General features: G+C 42.0%; 1 protein-coding gene and 1 pseudogene across 2 annotated transcripts in view; one reads left to right on the top strand and one right to left on the bottom strand.

The window, feature by feature from the left end:
* Positions 1 to 392: 392 nt before the first annotated feature.
* PRTFDC1 (phosphoribosyl transferase domain containing 1) overlaps positions 393 to 19,057 on the bottom strand; it is a 96,131-nt gene continuing 77,466 nt past the window's right edge. The window contains exons 5-9 of one of the 2 annotated variants that reach the window (XM_017535529.2): positions 10,040 to 10,057; positions 8,580 to 8,662; positions 7,001 to 7,047; positions 3,131 to 3,207; positions 408 to 1,670 (exon numbers count right to left, since the gene is read on the bottom strand). In XM_017535529.2, coding sequence (XP_017391018.1) covers positions 1,623 to 1,670; positions 3,131 to 3,207; positions 7,001 to 7,047; positions 8,580 to 8,662; positions 10,040 to 10,057 — 273 coding nt within the window. In that variant the 3' untranslated portion in view covers positions 408 to 1,622. Of the gene's footprint in view, positions 1,671 to 3,130; positions 3,208 to 7,000; positions 7,048 to 8,579; positions 8,663 to 10,039; positions 10,058 to 19,057 lie in introns of both variants that reach the window. The other variant, XM_037740963.1, reaches the window with a different exon arrangement.
* LOC108309281 lies at positions 12,089 to 13,438 on the top strand (annotated as a pseudogene).

Here is a 19,057-nt window from a genome sequence, read left to right as displayed (position 1 = left end):
TGCCAGTCAGACACAATTATAAAGCTAAACTTGGGTACCAATGCCTCTGTGAAACAAAGCTAGAAGAGAGTCTGTTTGCTGACTTATCCCTTGGGATATCGGGGTGTGGCTTGTTTTCTTCTCTGACTTAAACAAAGATATGCAGGAAAATCTTCCTTTACAACTAAAATTCTTTGTTCTTACAAACAAGCTTAGTGAGAAGAAAGGCAGCAGACTTAGCCAGGCTTAATCATTTGGTTATACTAGTGCATATATTGGAGTTCATCCAAGTTAACAAAAATAAAGCCACTGGATAGGTACAGGCAGTCGTATATTTAAGCTACTGACTCACATACATTATAATGGCTGAAAGTGTTTTAAAAATATGAAGGCAGGAAGAAAAACAGCAGCGATAAAACGTAAAAATTTTTTTTTATTCTTTATTAGTTTAAAGGAAGCTAGAACCTAATAACAATACGCCACATACGGTTCAGAACCAAACAAAAGCTGCTTAGTTATTTATTTTGCATTTGCATTTTGTAGGAAGTGAAAAGAAACCAGCTCTATTGGCACTCACGTTTATTTTCAATTAAAATCCCCATGAATTAGGAAATGTCTCATAAAACGGAGAAATTGGGAAAAATGTGATTCAGGAAAAACTTTCTTAAGTATGCTTGTTCCTTGTAGCACTTTGGATTTTGTGATCAGTCTTTTAAAGATATTTTAAAAAATAATTCATCCTCTGTCTTCACATTTATGGTGGAACATAGCAGTGTCTTGTCCTTTCATGCAAATAAGAGGAAAAATTTATACTTGCTTAGTTTGGAGCATTGAAAGCACTCGCCCTTAATTCTGCCATTTGCTTATGTCCCATATGAATAAAAGGATACAGCTTAGAAACCAGGGCCTTGCTGCTATTGTATTTTTTTCTAATTAAAATTCAGAGAATTAAACACAGTTGACTACATCCATGCATACATGACATACTGTCGTCACATACCGGAAGCTCCAATCAAGAGCCCTGAGCAAAACCCGTTTCATAACATCATTAAGATTCATTGTACACTGAGTTTCAGAAAGGCTTTGTCAAAGAGGATAATAACGGCCTGTCAGAAATGCGCAAACAGAAATTTATATTAAATTGTCCTTTCCCTCCTCTTAAAATACAGGAATCTATTAGTAGTTGCATTCCTGCTATATGGGGCTCAAGGCTTCAGTTAAAAAAAAGGTCCCCAGCTTCTTAATATTGTAAGCTTATTACCGAAATAGAGTATACAAAGTTAAGTGAAAAATATTTGAGTAACTAGGTGGGGGTATTCCTGGGAATAGTAATCAAACATAATGACTGAATCGAAACAAAGGAAGGCGGAGCTCAGGAGTTCCAACGTAGAGAGTATTGCTGAGTCACAAGGCGGAGTGTTTAGTTTGGAACAAGTCAAATAAAAGCACTGCTTTCTTTTCCTTAAAAACCTTTGATACTCTTTATATTAACCTCAGAAAAGAAAGCGCTCTCATTAGAACATTTTTTTCTTTTATATCCTGCTGAGTGAAGACGCCTGGGGAGACAAACTTGACAGCTGGCTTCCCGAGTACAGTCGTATGTATGATGGTATCCGGGACTTCGGTGCTGAGAATTCATGTTTTTAGACTCGATATTTTTCTTTACCGTGCTCGTTGATCACACATATGTGCTGAAACAATAAAGCCCTCATCAGTTTCTTTAGAAAATATGAGACACAGAAAATGTGATGCAGTAACAAACAAATACCATCCTGTAATTGGCTATTGATCATTTAAATATAAATGTGTGTATTTATATGTGTGGGTAAAATCTAAAGAGACCCATTCAAATGCTTGACAAAAGGTTCTTTGTGGTTTTAGTTTGGAGCCCTATTCTGAAGCTGGCTCCCCAGGTCCCTAAAACCCAGAAATGCTGAAGGAGCAGTATGTTTAGCCCTGCTAGAAACAGAAGTCTCCTACTGGTAAGATGACAACTTCTTGGGTGAATGGAGAAATAACAGTGGCAAGCACAACGTGGGCTCTTATTCAACCCTTTTTGGGCAACAAGAAATGGGTTAGGAATATTTTGATTGAAAGCAACAGAAAAGGGGCCAGGCTAATGTAAGCAAAAAAGAAGGATCTGGCTGGATATGGTGGTCCCTATCTGTAAACCCAGTACTTTGGGGGGCTGAGGTGGGAACATCGCTTGAAGCCAGGAGTTCGAGACCAGCCTGGACAGCATAGCAAGAACCCGTCTCTACAGAAAGTAAAAATATTAGCCAGGCATAGTGGTGTGTACCTGCAGTCCCAGCTACTCAGGAGGCTGAGGTGGGAGGATTGCTTGAGCCTGGGACGTCAAGGCTGTAGTGAGCTATAACTGAGTCACTGTACTCTAGCCTAGTTGAGACCCTGGAGCGAGACCCTGTGCCTTTAAAAAGGGGGGAGGGGGAATTTATTGGTAGAATACAGGGGTAGCTCTCAGAATCCAAGGATGAGCTGGGCAATGAAGCAGCTAGAAGGCAGGAACAAGGGCAACTCCAGAGGCTTTCGCCCATGGTGCCATCCTAGTGGCTGAAGTCTGAACACGCTCAGTCTCTGTGACTTTTGGTTTAAGTTTCTAATTTCCAGGAGACAGAGAGACTGATTGGTCCACTTTGGGTAAGCTGTCTACCTCTAGATCATGCAGTGTTGGTCGGGGTCACACAGCTGGGGTCCACACTGGGGATCCACATTTGCGTGTTGAGATCATTTACCCCAAAGAGGGAACCGTTATGAGCTGCATGCCACTGTAATTGAAACCCGCTAGAGTTCAAGCACAAACACAAACCAGTGTAGAGAATATTGGCTATTGTTATGGTTGGTTGGGCACAGTCAATGACTATGGAGAAGAATCAGTGTCAAACCATGGTTCTGCTTTTAGCTTCCTATGTCTTTAGCACAAAACAGAGATAATCGTAATTTGCCTCCATCATCCTCATACCTACCTTGCAGAATAGTAGTGGAACTTAATTGGAAGTATGGATGCAATGTGCTCACATAGTCCTGACACAGAAGATGATCAATAGCAGACATCACTAGCTCGCATTCAATACTTTATTCAATTGTTAAGTTCTTATAAAAAGGGGGGTTAGGGTTTGCATGCAAGACTTACATTCAGATCTCTGAAGTATTCGTTGTAATCTAAGGCATATCCCACCACAAATAAGTTTGGAATCTCAAATCCAGCGTCTTAGCAGAGAGAGAGAGAACAAAAAAAAAAGGAACAAAATTTAGATTATATAAATGCACCATATGCTGCTGTCGGCACTCAAACTCGAGGACCTTTCATTGAGGCAGGAGGGAGTGAGAAATGGTGAGCAATGCACAGGATGAGCCCAAGAGAAACCTGGACCAGAAGGAGTACTTACTCGGGAGGAAGGAGGGGAGGCAAACAAGCCAGCCTACAATGAAGAATGACTGATCCAGCGTGTAGAGTTGAGAAAGGCCTCAGGAAGCCCAGTGCATAACAAGAAATATGCATAAGTGAGTCACGTGGCCCTGGTGTTCTAAAGCAAGCAGTTTGCAGTGATACGATGCCAAAGGAAACACTCGCAACAACACAAAGGAAAGTTCAAGCCGAAGGCGTTACGATGCTGCATTATGTGAACAGGTGCGCGGGCCACAGCAACTAGAAAGCAATTATCCCGCTGTACTCAGTGTCTTGGCTGTTTAAAGGGCTGGAAAGCAAAACCTGGACAAAAGATGAAAGGCAAGGGGATTGTTCAACTTGAGGAAGAGAATGTGAAGTTTACATTAATGTTGGTCTTTGGGTTCATGGTGCAGAGGACATTAATGAGCTCTCTATCAAGGGCAGAATGAGAGGAAATGGATTTATGCACAGTTCAAGGTACTTACAATAAGCAAAAGAAAAATTCACTGAAAAGATGATGATTTTTATCAGAGAGGATTCTTTTTTTGTTTTTTTTTTCTTTGAGACTGAGTCTTGCTTTTTCACCCAGGCCGGAGTGCAGTGGCATGAATTCATGCAATTCTCCTGCCTCAGCCTCCCGAGTTGCTGGAATTACAGATATGAGGCATCATGCTCGGCTAAGTTTTGTATTTTTAGTAGAGACAGGGTTTCACCATATTGGCCAGGCTGGTCTTAAACTCCTGACCTCAAGTGATCCATCTGCCTCCACCTCCCAAAGTGCTGGGATTACAGGTGTGAGTCAGTGCACTTGGCTATTTTTGAGAAAGGGTCTCACTCTGTTGCTCAGGCAGAGGTGCAGTGGTGTGATCATGGCTCACTGCAGCCTCTACATCCACAGGCTCAGCTGATCCTCTCACCTCAGCCTCCTAAGTAGCTGGGACTACAGGCATGCACAACTATGCCTGGCTAATACTTACTGGTGAGAATTCTTAAGGAACAGATGATAGCTCTCCTTCTTCAGAGGTCTTGAAACAGAATAAAGGGGCATTGGTCCAATGATTTTCAAACTTTTTCAATGTTTTGGAATCTTACAAGTTTGTTTATTACAGCATTATAGTTGAGAGATTTAACTGCTTACTTTGAATGGAACTGTACCTGGGCAAAGTTATCTCCATGGTGACTATGACCAACGATGCTTTCACAAGAAGAAAACAGCTGTTCCTGCCTACAGAAAGTACTGGAGGTGAAGGTCTTATTTTCTAGGGGGTTGCATTATGGAGCCCCTTCCCAGGAAGCCTGTTCGATTCCTCCAAACTGCAGAGTTTCTTGAAAAAAAGAATCAGAGAGAAGAAGCAAGAGCAGAAGAGGTCAGAAGTTACATTGAGCATAAAATGAAGACTCAGGAGAAAGGAACACAAAGTACAAAGCCTCATAAATCCAGAGAGAAAGAAGGAACAGAGACTCTGAGCTAAAGAATATGAAGCCGGGGGTGCACCTGCAGTCCCAGCTCTTCAGAAGGCTGAGGCAGGAGGCTTGAGGCCAGGAGGTCAAGATCAGCCTAGGCAACAAAGTGAGATCCCATTTCAAAAAAAAAAAAAAAAAGGGTGGGCGTGGTTGCTTATGGCTGTAATCCCAGCACTTTGGGAGGCGGAGGTGGATGGCTCACCTAAGGTCAGGAGTTCAAGACAGGCCTGGCCAACAGGGTGAAACCCCATCTCTTCTAAAAATACAAAAAGTAGCAGGGCGTGGTGGCGGGTGCCTGTAGTCCCAGCTGCTTGGGAGGCTGAGGCAGGAGAATTGGTTGAACCTTGGAGGTGGAGGTTGCAGTGAGCCGAGATTACACCACTGCACTGGGCGACAGAGTAAGACTCCGTCTCAATAAATAAATAAATAAATAAAAGAAAAAGAAAAAAAAATATATGAGCAAATCCCAGGAAACCCTGTTTGTAAGCAGGGTTGTAATAATGACTTGACAGGGAGCAATGCAATCCTTCCATTAGGCAAGGCAACTCACACTGGGAAAATGAGAGCCCAGCGCCTATTTAGAAGACCAAACCTTGCAATGTCATAGCAGAAAAGGATGATGGATCAGTAGGACAATCAGGAATCAAAGTGACCTATCTTTAGCTGGGAAATGCGGGCAGCTCCTGCGCTTACATTTGAAATAGCACATGTTACTTGCAGATCTAGTGCAAGAGTCAGGGCAGTGACTGGAACCAGATTGCCTGGGCTTAATACTCGCCTGACACAGCTACAAGACCTTGGCAAGCGAAGCTGACTGTGTATGTAAAATTCACCTCTCATATGTAAAATAAGTATAACAATAGCTCCTACCTTTAGAGAGCTATTGTGAAGATGAAATGAGCTCATCTCTGTATAGCTCTTAGAATAGCCTGGCACATCAAAACCCTTCTTAGTGTTAGCTGCTATTCTTTTATTACTGTTGTTATTATAAGTGATATAAGAAATTTGTCATTAATCGGTTATGTTTGAAGAAAATGTTTTTCAACTTCAGTTAAAATCTTATCTATACATTGAGTATCCTGTACTATTTCCTTAGACAGTTTCTGCTTAGTAACCTCATGCAACCTTCACTTCATCCAGATTATACCTTTGATACTAGTAACACATGCAATTGGGTCTCTCTGCCCAGAACTGACATGGTCTAGAGTGAACACATCCAGCACACGAATGAAACTTGTTTTTAGAATGTAGGGTCACTGGCTAAATGTCGCTGGCCTGTCACCCATCCATACTGTGCCTCTCTTTCGCTAATGTTTGTTCAGCTTGCTGAAGAGAACTGTAGCCAAATTGTCCCAGGGGCTTTGGAGCCAATGTAAGTTATAAAAATCAAGCTGAAGTCTGCCTATGCAAGTGAAAAAAAAAATCGCCTCTAGTGTTAGAATAATAAATAATCAGGCTGCGTGTTTACCTTTCCCGGTGTTAGAACTGGGCTTATTATGGGGAGAAGGGAGGAGAGTGTCCTAGATGAGGAAGCCCTGCAGAACACACGTCTGAAGTCAAGTGTGAAGATTATATCTAGAGATATCTGCTCTGCTAATTCTCTGTGTTAACGGAGCTTTGGTTTGGAGGTGTTGGGAAGCTGTCTTAGATTTCCCCTTCTGTGCATTAAAATTCAGGCTTGCTAAAGGTCACCATTGTGCATTGTCTGGTAACGTTCCTGATGATGGCATGAGAATCCCTCTAAACCCCTAGAGCACCTCTCCTTGTCTGACTGGTGAGAACAGAGGCCAAGGTGGGATGCTATGTGTCTGAGTCAGTTCAGGGGAATCAGGTCTTTCTCTACTCCCTGAAACTTTTCAGCTGCCTTCTCTGCAGTGAAGGTGCTGTGTGAAACATACAAATAAAAACACCCAATGCACAGAACAGAGTTCCTGTGAAAGATGCAAATTAGAACATTGAAGACCCTCATTTTAAAGGGTTCTGTTTTCCCTACAAGGGTTGGGGAGACCATGAGGAATCTGTGGGACTGTCGGCCCAACGCAGTTTCCACTCCACATGCAATGCTGTCAAATAGGAAACCAAAGATTCCTAAACATAAAATGAAACAATACAAGCATAAAGCAAACAAAAAACCAAAAAAACACTTACAGTCAGGTCTAAAGCCGTCACTTCTGGGTTGTCTCTTCACCAACAAACTACCATTAAAAAAGAAGTGCTTTAGTGAACCCAATCAAATCTCTATGAACTGTAAATAGAATCAAGCATCATTAAAATATATACTTGAAATACAATTCGCTACTGTGGCACTATATAGATGGTTCTGGATAAAAAGAAGACAGCAGATGAGGCACAGTGGCGACATCTGTAATCCCAGTGCTTTGGGAGGTTAAGGCAGGAGGATCACTTGAGCCCAGAGGTTCAAGATCTGCCTGGGAAATATAGTGAGACCCCTGTATCTACAAAAAAATTTTAAAAATTAGCTGGGTATGGTGGTACATGCCTATAGTTCCAGCTACTTGGAAGGCTGCAGTGGGAGGATTATTTCAGCCCAGGAGTTGAAGGCTGTAGTGTGCCATGATTGTACTGCTACACTCTAGCCTAGGTGACAGAGTGAAACCCTATCTCAAAAAATAAATAAAATATTAAAAAAAAATTTTTAAAGGTAGCTGTCAGCCAGGCAGGGTGCCTCATGCTTGTAATCCCAGCACTTTGGGAGGCCAAGGAGGGCAGATCACTTGAGCTCATAAGTTTGAAACCAGCCTGGCCAACATGACGAAACCCAGTCTCTACTAAAAATACAAAAATTAGCTGGTTGTGGTGGTGTGCATCTGTAGTCCCAGCTACATGGGAGGCTGTGACAGGAGAATCACCTGAACCTGGGAGGCTGAGGTTGCGGTGAGCCGAAATTGCACCACTGCAGTCCAGCAGCGTGACAGAGCAAGATTCTGTCCCCCCCCTCAAAAAAAAAACGAAAAAAACGTAGCTGTCCTAGCTACTCAGGTGGAAGGATGACTTTAGTCCAAAAGTTTGAAGCTGCAGTGAGATATGATCCAATCACTGCCCTCCAGCTTGGCCTGGGCAACAGAGCAAGACCCTGTCTCTTAACAAAAGAAAAAAAAGGGCCAGATGCGGTGGCTCATGCCTGTAATCCCAGTACTTTGAGAGGCTGAGGTGGGCAGATAATCGAGGTCAGGAGTTTAAGACAAGCTTGGCCAACAAGGTGAAACCCCATCTTTGCTAAAAATATAAAAAATCAGCTGGGTGTGGTGGTGGGCACCTGTAGTCCCAGCTACTTGGGAAGCTGAGGCAGGATAATTGCTTGAACCCAGCGGGCGGAGGTTGCAACGAGCCGAGATTGTGCCACTGCACTCCAGCCTGGGTGACAGAGTGAGACTCTGTCTCAAAAAAAAAAAAAAAAAAAAAAAAAAAGCAGGGGGCAAAGCAATTGCAGGGAGGCTCATCCAGCTGCTCCTGGAAACAGCTAATGAAGGCATAGTAAAGCTAATGAAGGAACCCAGAAACACGGCAAAGCACATCTTCTTCCCTTTCTTCTCTCAGGCTAGCAGTCAAGGGCTGTTTTTCAGTGTGGTCAAACTGTAATACCCCAAGGGAAAAGGGCACTAGTTTGGAATACATTATACTCTTTGGAAAGAGCGTCCTGTGTTAGCATCCCTTCTGGAATTGCTTGGAAAAGCAGAAATCACCGTGCTATGAATATCCGACTTACCTGGCTACCTTAATCATGTTAGGCTTGTATTTCTTTATACTGCTGAGGAGTGCGTTCATGGTCCTCCCAGTTCCAACGACATCCTTTGCAGAAAGGACAGATACATTCAACAAAATGCATTTGAGCGGCATCACAGACTTTTCATCCAGGGAGATACTCCTGATTAATAATGCATTGTAATTAAAAATGCCATCCAATTTGGAGTCCAAGTAGGAGGAGGAGTTGGTTATGTTTTATTTAGACAGGCAGTTCTTTCTGGAAGCTGAGTTTGGGGAATCTACTGGAGATTCTTTCCTCCTTGAATCCTTTAGCTGTGTGGAAGGGCCAAATTTAGCCTTTGGACAGCATGAGGGACTCCTCGTTGAGTTAGTTTGGATTCGTATATGCACGGTCAGGGACTAAATTTGGCCCTGAGGTTGTGTAACACAATACAAGGCGCATGAATTTTCATGGTTATGTACATCTGAATACACTGAATGGATAAATGCCTCCCCCTTGTCCTCCTCCACTCAATGGGGGATTCTATGGCTGGGAAGTGAGAGGTGTCTGGACAGCAGCTGGTGACAGCCTGTGAATTCTGAGGGTCCACGGCTGCAGTGAGCTCAGGCTCATCTCTGCTGATGAGCTGCTGCACAATTAGAGGAGAATGGGCAGCGGCGATTTATTGTCCTAAGGACAGGAATCAGCTGTCACGAGCTGATTATCAAAACAACAGGTCTGAATGTAGCCAGGGCTGGGCAATTCATTTGGTGAGAGGGCCTACTCCGTGGGTTATATGGAGCAAGAACTGCAGATACACATGGCACACACAGGCAATGGTGTAACAAAAGCTTGAAAACAGTTCCCCTGAATTTTTTGCAGTTTGATGAGACAAGTGTGCTCCTGAAGGAAATGTAGCCATTTGCTGTATTGGTCCACTACTGCCACAGGGTTCCCACGTTGTCTTTTCTCTCTTTTTTAACAGAAAGACAAAAGAAAAAAAAAAACAAAAAAACTATAGCTTTCCCCATAGCTCACCAGTTTTAATGGATTGTGTTTACGATTTTGATGTTGAAAGTATTTGAGAATTCTCAAAATCATTAGATGCCCTTAGCAAAAACACTGAATTCAGGGTAAACAGAGTTCTAACCATGCTTTTACTGTGAAATGAACTTGGTTTGGTGAGCTAGTTTCTTCTTCCTTAAACTTGTCTGATTCACAAAGAGGTATAAAAATCAACACAGAGATATGTGGAACTGGATATAAAAAAGGATGAAGTCGTCCACGAGTATTGTTGCAAAGCTTTTATTCTACATTATTTGAAACCAGGGATGCTAGTTGGCCCCTATTCATTAAATTTGGAGAGTACACACCCAGTGGGAACTCAAGAAATCCTTGGTCAATTTGATAACAAGGCTTACAATTTACTCACTGTTAGATTCTTTCAACCTCCAAGTGTAGAAGAGGAAATGCCAGCTTACCTCAACAATGAGAACATTCTGAAATAAATAAAACCCATATTTTAGAATGTGATGCCGATCTGATGCACAGGATACATACACATATTTTTTTTCGCTTAAAGTTAGAATTTCACAATTTTCTTAAATGGTCCTTCCCGATCCATCTAATTCAAAGGACTAGAGGTGATCTAGGTTTTCTAGATTCATTTGAACAGGTTCCCTGGAATTAGTTGGTGCAACATTCCAGGGTTAGAAGCAAGCTTATCTTAGACCTATCTGATGAGCTATTCATAAAGTCATCCCATCTCAATAATTCCGCCAAGGGCCCCCCACCCCCAGCATTCCCTTGGGAGGCAAAGCTTGTTAAGAGTTTACCAGGAAAACAAAGCAACATGAACTGCATCACTAATGGAGAGAGAGTGTGCTTGGTAAATGCATCATGAGTTCTGCTGTGACGGCCTTACTCTTGCACAGCTACCAAAATCCCTGGGGACTCAGGACTTGCTCTTGGATTGCCAACCTAGATGAAGAGGGTAGGCCAGAGAAAGGGCTTCGAGGTGCCTGGTCTGTATTTTTAGTGGGAGCATTAAATTCCTTGCAATAAGCTCTCAAGGCATTCCTCTGCTTCTCCCCTAAGAACACTGTGATATGGTTAGGATCTGTGTCCCTGCCCAAACCTCACGTTGAAATGTAATCCTCAGTGCTAGAGGCGGGGTCTCTGGTGGGAGGTGACTGGATCACATGGGCGGGTCTCTTGAATGGTTTAGCACCATGGCCCTTGTTGTTGTCCTGATAGTGAGTTGCCCTGAAATTTGGTTGTTTAAAGGTATGTGACACCACCCCTCTTTCTCTTGCTCCATATCTGTCTCAATTCTAAGATGTAGTGGCAGGTGGGAAGGTCGGACTTGGATGTGTACTGATCCTCAGAAACACTGTCAAAATTATTCAAATACATTTTAAAATCAAGGTAATATAAACACTTGTTTAAAATAGATTGAGGCCAGGCGTGGTGGCTCACACTTGTAATCCCAGCACTTTGGGCCGCCGAGGTGGGCAAATCACTTGAGGTCAGGAGTTTGAGACCAGCCTGACCAGTATATTGAAACCCTGTCTCTATCAAAAAATACAACAATTAGATGGGTGTGGTAGTGCATGTCAGTTGCTCTAGCCACTGGGGAGGCTGAGGCAGGAAACTGCTTGAACCTGGGAGATGAAGGCTATAGTGAGATGAGATTGCGCCACTGCACTTCAGCCTGGGCAACAGAGTAAGACTCCATCTCAAAAAAAAAAAAAAAAATTCAAATACATTGAAAGGTTTTTAAAAGAAAAACACCCCTCACATCACTTCATCTCTCTTCACTCCCAATTTTGTTTTCCAGAGATAGTCACTTTTAACTCTTTTAGCTGTTTTCTGGTTACTTCTTAATTTTTATTTTCTGGTTTCCTTTTTCTTATTTTATTTTAATCATTTGGTAATGATTCTCAAAGACTAAAAAAATAGACTTAGTAATGTTTCATATAGCTATTTCTGTACTTAAAGACATGTTTAAATCACATTGATTTTTAGGTTGCTTGTTTCTTAAAAAGGGTTTAAGTATAAATGCATATTTTTAAATTTTATTTTTAGTTTTTAGAGACAGTATCTCAATCATAGCTCCCTGTAGCCTCAAATTCCCAGCCTCAAATGATCCTCCCTCCTCAGACTCCCAAAGTGATAGGATTACAGGCATGAGCCACTGTGCCCAGCTGTGTATTCATTTTTATTATAGAAAGTGCATATATTTCCTTATATATAAATATATACCTGTCAAAGAAAGTTTGTCCTTTCTATAATATATAAACATAAAAAATTATAGAATGCTTGAAAACAGAAAAGTCTAAACACTTTCTAAATTTTTGAAACATGCTTAACTGTTTAAAGTATTTAAAAATGTTTCTGTACTTTAAAATAGATTAAAGGTATCATGACATTCTTTATTATGTATAGCCAAAGTATTATAACATCTAACAAAAATGATGATAATTTCTTAACATCATAAAAAGCCTACTAGAGATTCAAATTTCCCCAGTTGTCCCTTTCTGCCCGTGGACACCACCGAAGGCACATCATTAAAGTCTCTCTTCTTGTGGCCATGTCTAAGTCAAAGTCTCTTAAAGATCCCGAACAACTGAGGAAGCTCTTCATTGGAGGGCTGAGCTTTGAAACAACTGATGAGAGCCTGAGGAGCAATTGGCAATGCTCACAGACTGTGTAATAATGAGACATCCAAACACCAAGTGCTCCAGGGGCTTTGGGCTCATCATACATGCCACTGTGGAGGAGCTGGATGCAGCCATGAGTGCCAGGCCACACAAGGTGGATAGAAGAGTTGTGGAACCAAAGACAGCTGTCTCAGAGAAGATTCTCAAAAACCAGGTGCCCACTTAACTGTGAAAAAAATATTTGTTGGTGGCATTAAAGAAGACACTGAAGAACATCACCTAAGAGATTATTTTGAACAGTATGGAAAAATTGAAGTGATAGAAATCATGACTGGCCAAGGCAGTGGCAAGAAAAGGGGCTTGTAACCTTTGTAACCTTTGATGACCATGATTCTGTGGGTAAGACTGTCATTCAGAAACACCGTCTGTGAATGGCCACGGCTGTGAGGCTAGGGAAGGCCTGTCAGAGCAAGAGATGGCTAGTGCTTCATCCAGCCAGAGAGGTCCACGTGGTTCTGGAAACTTTGGTGGTGGTTGTGGAGGTGGTTTTGGTGGAAATGACAACTTTGTTTGTGGAGGAAACTTCAGTGGTCCTGGTGGCTTTGGTGGCAGCCGTGGTGGTGGTGGATATGGTGGCAGTGGGGATGGCTATAATGGATTTGGTAATGATGGAAGCAATTTTGGAGGTGGTGGAAGCCACAATGATTTTGGCAATTACAACAACCAGCTTTCAAATTTTGGACCCATGAAGGGAAGAAACTATGGAGGCAGAAGCTCTGGCCCCTCTGGTGGTGGCGGCCAATACTTTGCCAAACCACGAAACCAAGGTGGCTATGGTGGTTCCAGTAGCAGCAGCAGCTATGGCAGTGGCAGAACATTTTAATCAGGAAACAAAGCTTAGCAGGAGAGGAGAGCCAGAGAAGTGACAGGGAAGCTACAGGTCACAACAGATTTGTGAACTCAGCCAAGCACGGTAGCGGCAGGGCCTCGCTGTTACAAAGAAGACATGATTTAGACAAATACTTATGTGTATGGGCAAAAAACTCGAGGACTGTATTTGTGACCAATTGTATAACAGGTTATTTTAGTTTCTGTTCTGCGGAAAGTGTGAAACATTCCAACAAAGGGTTTTAATGTAGATTTTTTTGTTTTGCACCCATGCTGTTGATTGCTAAATGTAATAGTCTGATTGTGACGCTGAATAAATGTCTTTTTTTTCTTAAATGGCCTGTGTAGCTGGTTTGTCCAACCTATACCATGCATTGGATCTTCCCTTCTCTTTAAATTTAGAAAAGTCTCTTTTGCTGTATAGGAATACCTTCTTTTATTACCTCTCTCTCTGTCTCTCTCTCGCTTTTTTTTTTTTTTTTTCAAATGCTAGGGAGCTTAAGAATGATGCTAAATCGACTTTGTCTGTGTTCTATAAATGGAACAACAAAGCCTGTTTCTACAGGCACATCTGCTTACCACATGATTTATTGAAATGAATATTTTAAGCCTACTTTTGAGAGCTACTGTGCAGAAAACAAGATTCTTTTCAAAATATTATGCTCATTAACAATCTACCTGGTCACCCAAGAGCTCTGATGGAGGTATTTACAAGGATATTATTTTCATGCCTGTTAACACAACATCCCTTTTGCAGCCCTAGAATCATTTAGACTTTCAAGTCTTATTGTTTAAGAAACAGATTTTGTAAGGTGAGAGCTGCCCATAGACAGTGATTCCTCTGATGGATCTAGGTAAAGTAAAACCTGAAGAGCCACCATTCTAGATGCCATTGAGAACATTCATCGTCCATGAGAGGAGATCAAAATAGCAACATGAATAGGATTTTGGAAGAAGTTGATTCCAACCCTCGTGCATGACTTTGAGGGGCTCATGATTTAAGTGGAGGCCGAAGGTGGTGGCTCATGAAGGTAGCACTTTCGGAGGCCGAGGCAGGAGGCTTGCTTGAGCCCAGGAGTTTGAGACCAGCCTGGCCAATGTGGCAAAACCCTGTCTCTACAAAAACTGCATGGAATGACAGCCTGAGCCTGAGGAGGTTGAGGCTACAGTGAGCAATGACTGTGCCACATCACTCCAGCCTGAGACACAGAGGGGGAACTTATAAGAAAAAAAAAAAAAAAAAAGACTTCAGTGGAGGAAGTACCTGCAGATGTGGCAGCAATGGCAAGAAACCTGAAAATGTGACTGAATTGCTGTAATCTCACAGTCAAACATGAACAGATGGGGAGTTGCTTCTTATGGACAAGCAAAGAAAGTAGTTGCTACTCCTGGTGAAGATTCTGTGAGCATTGTTGAAATGACAACAAAGGGTTTAAAGTATTACATATACTTAGTTGATAAAGCAGTAGCATGGCTGGAGAGGATTAACTTCAACTTTGAAAGAAGTTCTACTGTGGGTAAAATGCTATCAAACAGCATCACAATCTGCAGAGAAATCTTCGTGAAAGGAAGAGTCAATCAAAGCAGCAAACTTCACTGTTGCCTTGATTTAAGAAACTGCTACAGCCACCCCAACCTTCTGAAGCAAGCAGCAGCCTGATCAGTCAGCCGCCATCAACGTCGTGGCAAGACCCTCCACCAGGAAAAATGATGACTCACTGAAGCCTCAGATGATCATTAGCATTTTTTTAGCAATGAAGCATTTTTTCATTAAGTTATGTATGTTATTTTTTAGACATAATGTTGCACACTTAGTAGGTTACAGTATAGTATAAGCATAAGTTTAACTGCACTGAAAAACCAAAAAGTTTATGTGGCTCTCTTTATTGTGGTGATCTGGAACCAAAGCCACAATAACTCTGAGATATGGCTGCACCTAAGATTAGCTCAAAGAGCTAGGGAGCCAACACTAATTTATCTTTATATAATCAGTATGTAACACTGAGGCGGGGTGCTGTGGCTCGCACCTATAATAAGGCAGGCAGATCGCTTGAGGCCAGGAGTTCGAGACCAGCCTAGCCAACATGATGAAACCCCATCTTTACTAAAAATACAAAAATTAACCAGGCATGGTGGCACACGCCTGTAGTCCCAGCTACTTGGGAGGCTGAGGCACAAGAATTGCTTGAACCTGGGAGGCAGAGGTTGCAGTGAGCTGAGATGGTGCCACTGCACTCCAGCCTGGGTGACAGGGTAAGACTCTGTCTCAAAAAAACAAAACAAAACAAAACAAACAAAAATAACATGGAGACTGGCATCTAGTAGTTGCTCAAGAAATACCTGTGTAGTGAATCAACAATTTTGACCTCACTTCTTTCACTTACTCTAGTTCATTGTACTTCTGATTCACCTCCTCCATTTGTCCTTAACAGTCTGCAATTCCTCCTTAACCAAGCTATCATCAGTGTCTCTTGCTTTTCATTTTGCACTAAGCAATTTCCTAAAATTCGCATTTTTTGAATAGGCAACTTCTCTCTTCAGTACACACTGTGCCTCCTAAACACTTCCAATCTGATGACTCTAATCACTGCATCTGAGATGTTTGCCAGTTACTGCCTTAGTCATCACCTCACACCTGGCTCATTTCCTCCCAGAAAGCCAGTAAAATCTGCAGCCTGGGAACTTCAGGCAAAAACTCTGTGAAGAATCTCTGCAGTGTGCTTTCTTCGCTATTGCATGATCCTGATCAAAACTAATCACAGGGGTTTCCTAACAAAAAGAAAAAGGAAGAAAGAAGAAAAGAAAGGAGGAAATAATTGCACAAATTTACATGATATTCTTAAATGGGTTATTCCGACTTCTAGCATTTTAGAGCACACAGTGATTTGTGCCCCACACTGTCTCATCTGCAGCAGTCTAGTTTGGTGGCCGTGGTCACACTAATCAAGAGCAATGGCAGCAGTGACATTGAGCTGCGTCGTGGATGTGGAGCATGAGTAGGAATGTGAATATAACCCCATGGAGAAGGGAATGTAGTTTTGTGAATTTTTTGATAATTCACAAAATTTCCAGAATCGTCAGTCAGTGGGTATTTCCATTATCGTTCTCAGCTTAGTCAGATGCAATAAAAAAAAGAATGATGTAAACAGTTAAGGCAGCCAAGGAGGAACTTTTGGCAGGTTCCGATGCTTCATTCTGGCATTTAATTAGAATCTTAGGCCAAGTGGTGGTTCATTACTGTAATCCCAGCACTTTGGGAGGCTGAGGCGGGTGGATCACTTGAGGTTAGGAGTTCGAGATCAGCCTGACCAACGTGGTGAAAACCCCTCTCTACTAAAACATACAAAAATTAGCTGGGTGTGGTGGTGTGCGCTTGTAATCCCAGCAACTCGGGAGGCTGAGGCAGGAGAATCACTTGAACTGGGAGGCAGAGGTTGCAGTGAGTGGAGACTGCAACTCTGTACTCCAGCCCAGGTGACAGAGCGAGACTCTGTCTCAAAAAACAAAAAAAACAAAACCCCAAATTATTTGAGGTTGGGTTTGGGGGTCATGTCTCCCACAATCTTGGGCTTAGCCTGCATACTCTGTTTTCATGTTGGCAGATTTGAGCCTGTTTCCATGCATTTTGTTTTATCCACCCTTTCAGAGGTTTCTCTTGAATATGAATACAATCTTGCTTTAATAGATAAACACATTTTATGAAGTGCCAGTATTAAATCAACTTTCAAAAAAAAATCAGCCAGAGAATACATTGTATAGACGGCTTAAACACCGAATAAAATGCTTTTAACATTTTGAAGAGGCCATTTAACTTAATCATTGAGGGCTCCCTTTGTTCAGCAGCAATGACCTATTTAGAACCATGACTCAGACAGCCTCCCTTGTGAGCCTCCTTTCCTTGGAAGAAAGAGAGAGAGAGAGAGAGAGAGAGAGAGAGAGAGAAAAGAAGAGAGAGAAAGGAATTTTAAAAAGAAAAAAAGAAGAGAGAAAGGAAGAGAGAAGAAAGAGAGAGAGAACAAAAAAAGCAAAAAGACAGGAAAAGAGAAACAAAGGAGTTTCTCAGGGTTCAAAGTAAAAAAAAAATTATTTAAAAAAAAGAAAGAAAGGGAGAAAGAAATGGAAGAAAGAAAGAAAAGAAAGCCAGAGGTCGGGGTGGTGGGGAGGCATGGGTGGTTGTCTAGAGTCTCCTTTTTTCTAAATATTTTAATCCCATGTCTTCAAGGGCTCCAGAAGTATTATACAGTGATGGGTTCACAGTGAGTTATGGGTTCATAGTGCCCCTAACTCACAGCATGACAAGATTATGTAGGTGAGCTATTTCCCCATGTTTTATAGAGTTCTTTCATATACAAATTTAATTTAAAAAAATCCTTCTAGCCCTCCCTTCTTCATTTAACTCTGTCAGGGCTCCTTTTGATACCACGATTCCTTCTCTTCCATCCTTACTTTGCTCCTGTAGTTCAAGTGCTCCTGCAGCGTCGGCCAACCCCGCCTCCAAACTGCTCTCTCCCGTTTCAGCCATTCTTCCTTCTTGTCAGTTTCATCTTCCTAAAACACAGCTCTATGATGTCATTTCTGCTCAAATACTTCTGTGTCTCTTGTTTGCTTTGCTGAGCAAGTTCACCTCTTCTTTGGGACTTTGAATGTGTTCTACACACCAAACCCGTGTTTTTGGGAGTCTTTTTTGCTTACTACTTCTCCGTTTTTGATGAATTTCCTTCAGGCATGCTGGTCCACTCCTGCCCAGTGATCCTATTCTTTTCTCGATTACCCCTATTCCGTGTTATTATTTTTATTAAGTATTATTCTTATTGTAGGCTTTGTGGGATTTTCTTCGAAGCCTTCACCTATTTATGGAGGATTAGGGCTAATTTTTAGTGGGAGAGTAGGTTGCAGTATCATATTAAATTTTGGTGGGATTTTTGTAGGTTTAATTTTTTGTTTTGAGACAGGGTCTTGCCCTGTTGCTCAGACTGGAGTGCAGTGGCATCATCTCGGCTCACTGCAATCTCTGCTTCCCAGGTTCATGCGATTCTACTGCCTCAGCTGGGATTACAGGTGTGTGCTATCATGTCTGGCTAATTTTTGTATTTTTAATAGAGACGGAGTCTTGCCATGGTGACCAGGCTGGTCTCAAACTTCTGACTTCAAGTGATCTGCCCGCCTCAGCACCCAGATTGCTGGGATTACAGGCGTGAGCTACTGTCCCTGGCTGGCTTAATGGTTTTTAAATTTATTTGGAGGGAGTGATGGTTGTATTTGGGTACATGACGGTGATAGCTACTGAGGAGTACCCTGAGGCTTGGGGGTCAACCGTTGCCATTTGGGGTACCCTTCCCCTATCTTCTCTGTTAGTCATAAACCTTTCTATTCCAAGTTAAAGCTCACCCTCCCCTCTCAAAGATGATCTGAATCCTGAGGAATCCTTCATTCTTTGGATTTCTTTAAACCCAAGGAAAGAGTCTTGTGTGGAAAGACCCATGGGGCTCTTCTTAAAGTGCCAAGCATTAAATAAGAGAAAGTATGTTGCTGGGAACAAATTCCTGGCAGAATAATAACATGATAATAAGTGTACTTTAAATGTAAGTTTATTGAATGACTGACAAATTGTATTATGACCACAGGAGAAAGAAGTCACTTCGGCCTCAGCCTCCTAAGCCCAAGTGATCCTCCCACCTCAGCTTCCTGAGTAGCTGGGACTACAGGCTACACCACCGTGCCTGGCTACATTTTAAATTTCTTTTGTAGAGACGCAGTTTCACTATGTTGCCCAGGCTGGTCTCAGACTCCCGGCCTCAACAATTCTTTCATCCAGTGAAGATATTTATTGCAGTTTCAGCCTTTCTTCTACACGCATTAAAACAAGTACCTACTAACTGTTGGGTGCCTTTTCCTTTTTTTTTTTTTTTTTTTTTTTTTTTTTTTTTTTTTTTTTTTTTTTTTTTTTTT

Source organism: Cebus imitator, unplaced genomic scaffold, assembly GCF_001604975.1.
Source record: "Cebus imitator isolate Cc_AM_T3 unplaced genomic scaffold, Cebus_imitator-1.0 Scaffold92, whole genome shotgun sequence".
Taxonomy (NCBI): domain Eukaryota; kingdom Metazoa; phylum Chordata; class Mammalia; order Primates; family Cebidae; genus Cebus; species Cebus imitator.
Note: the sequence above shows the minus strand (reverse complement) of the source record. Positions and strands in the feature narration are given on the sequence as shown.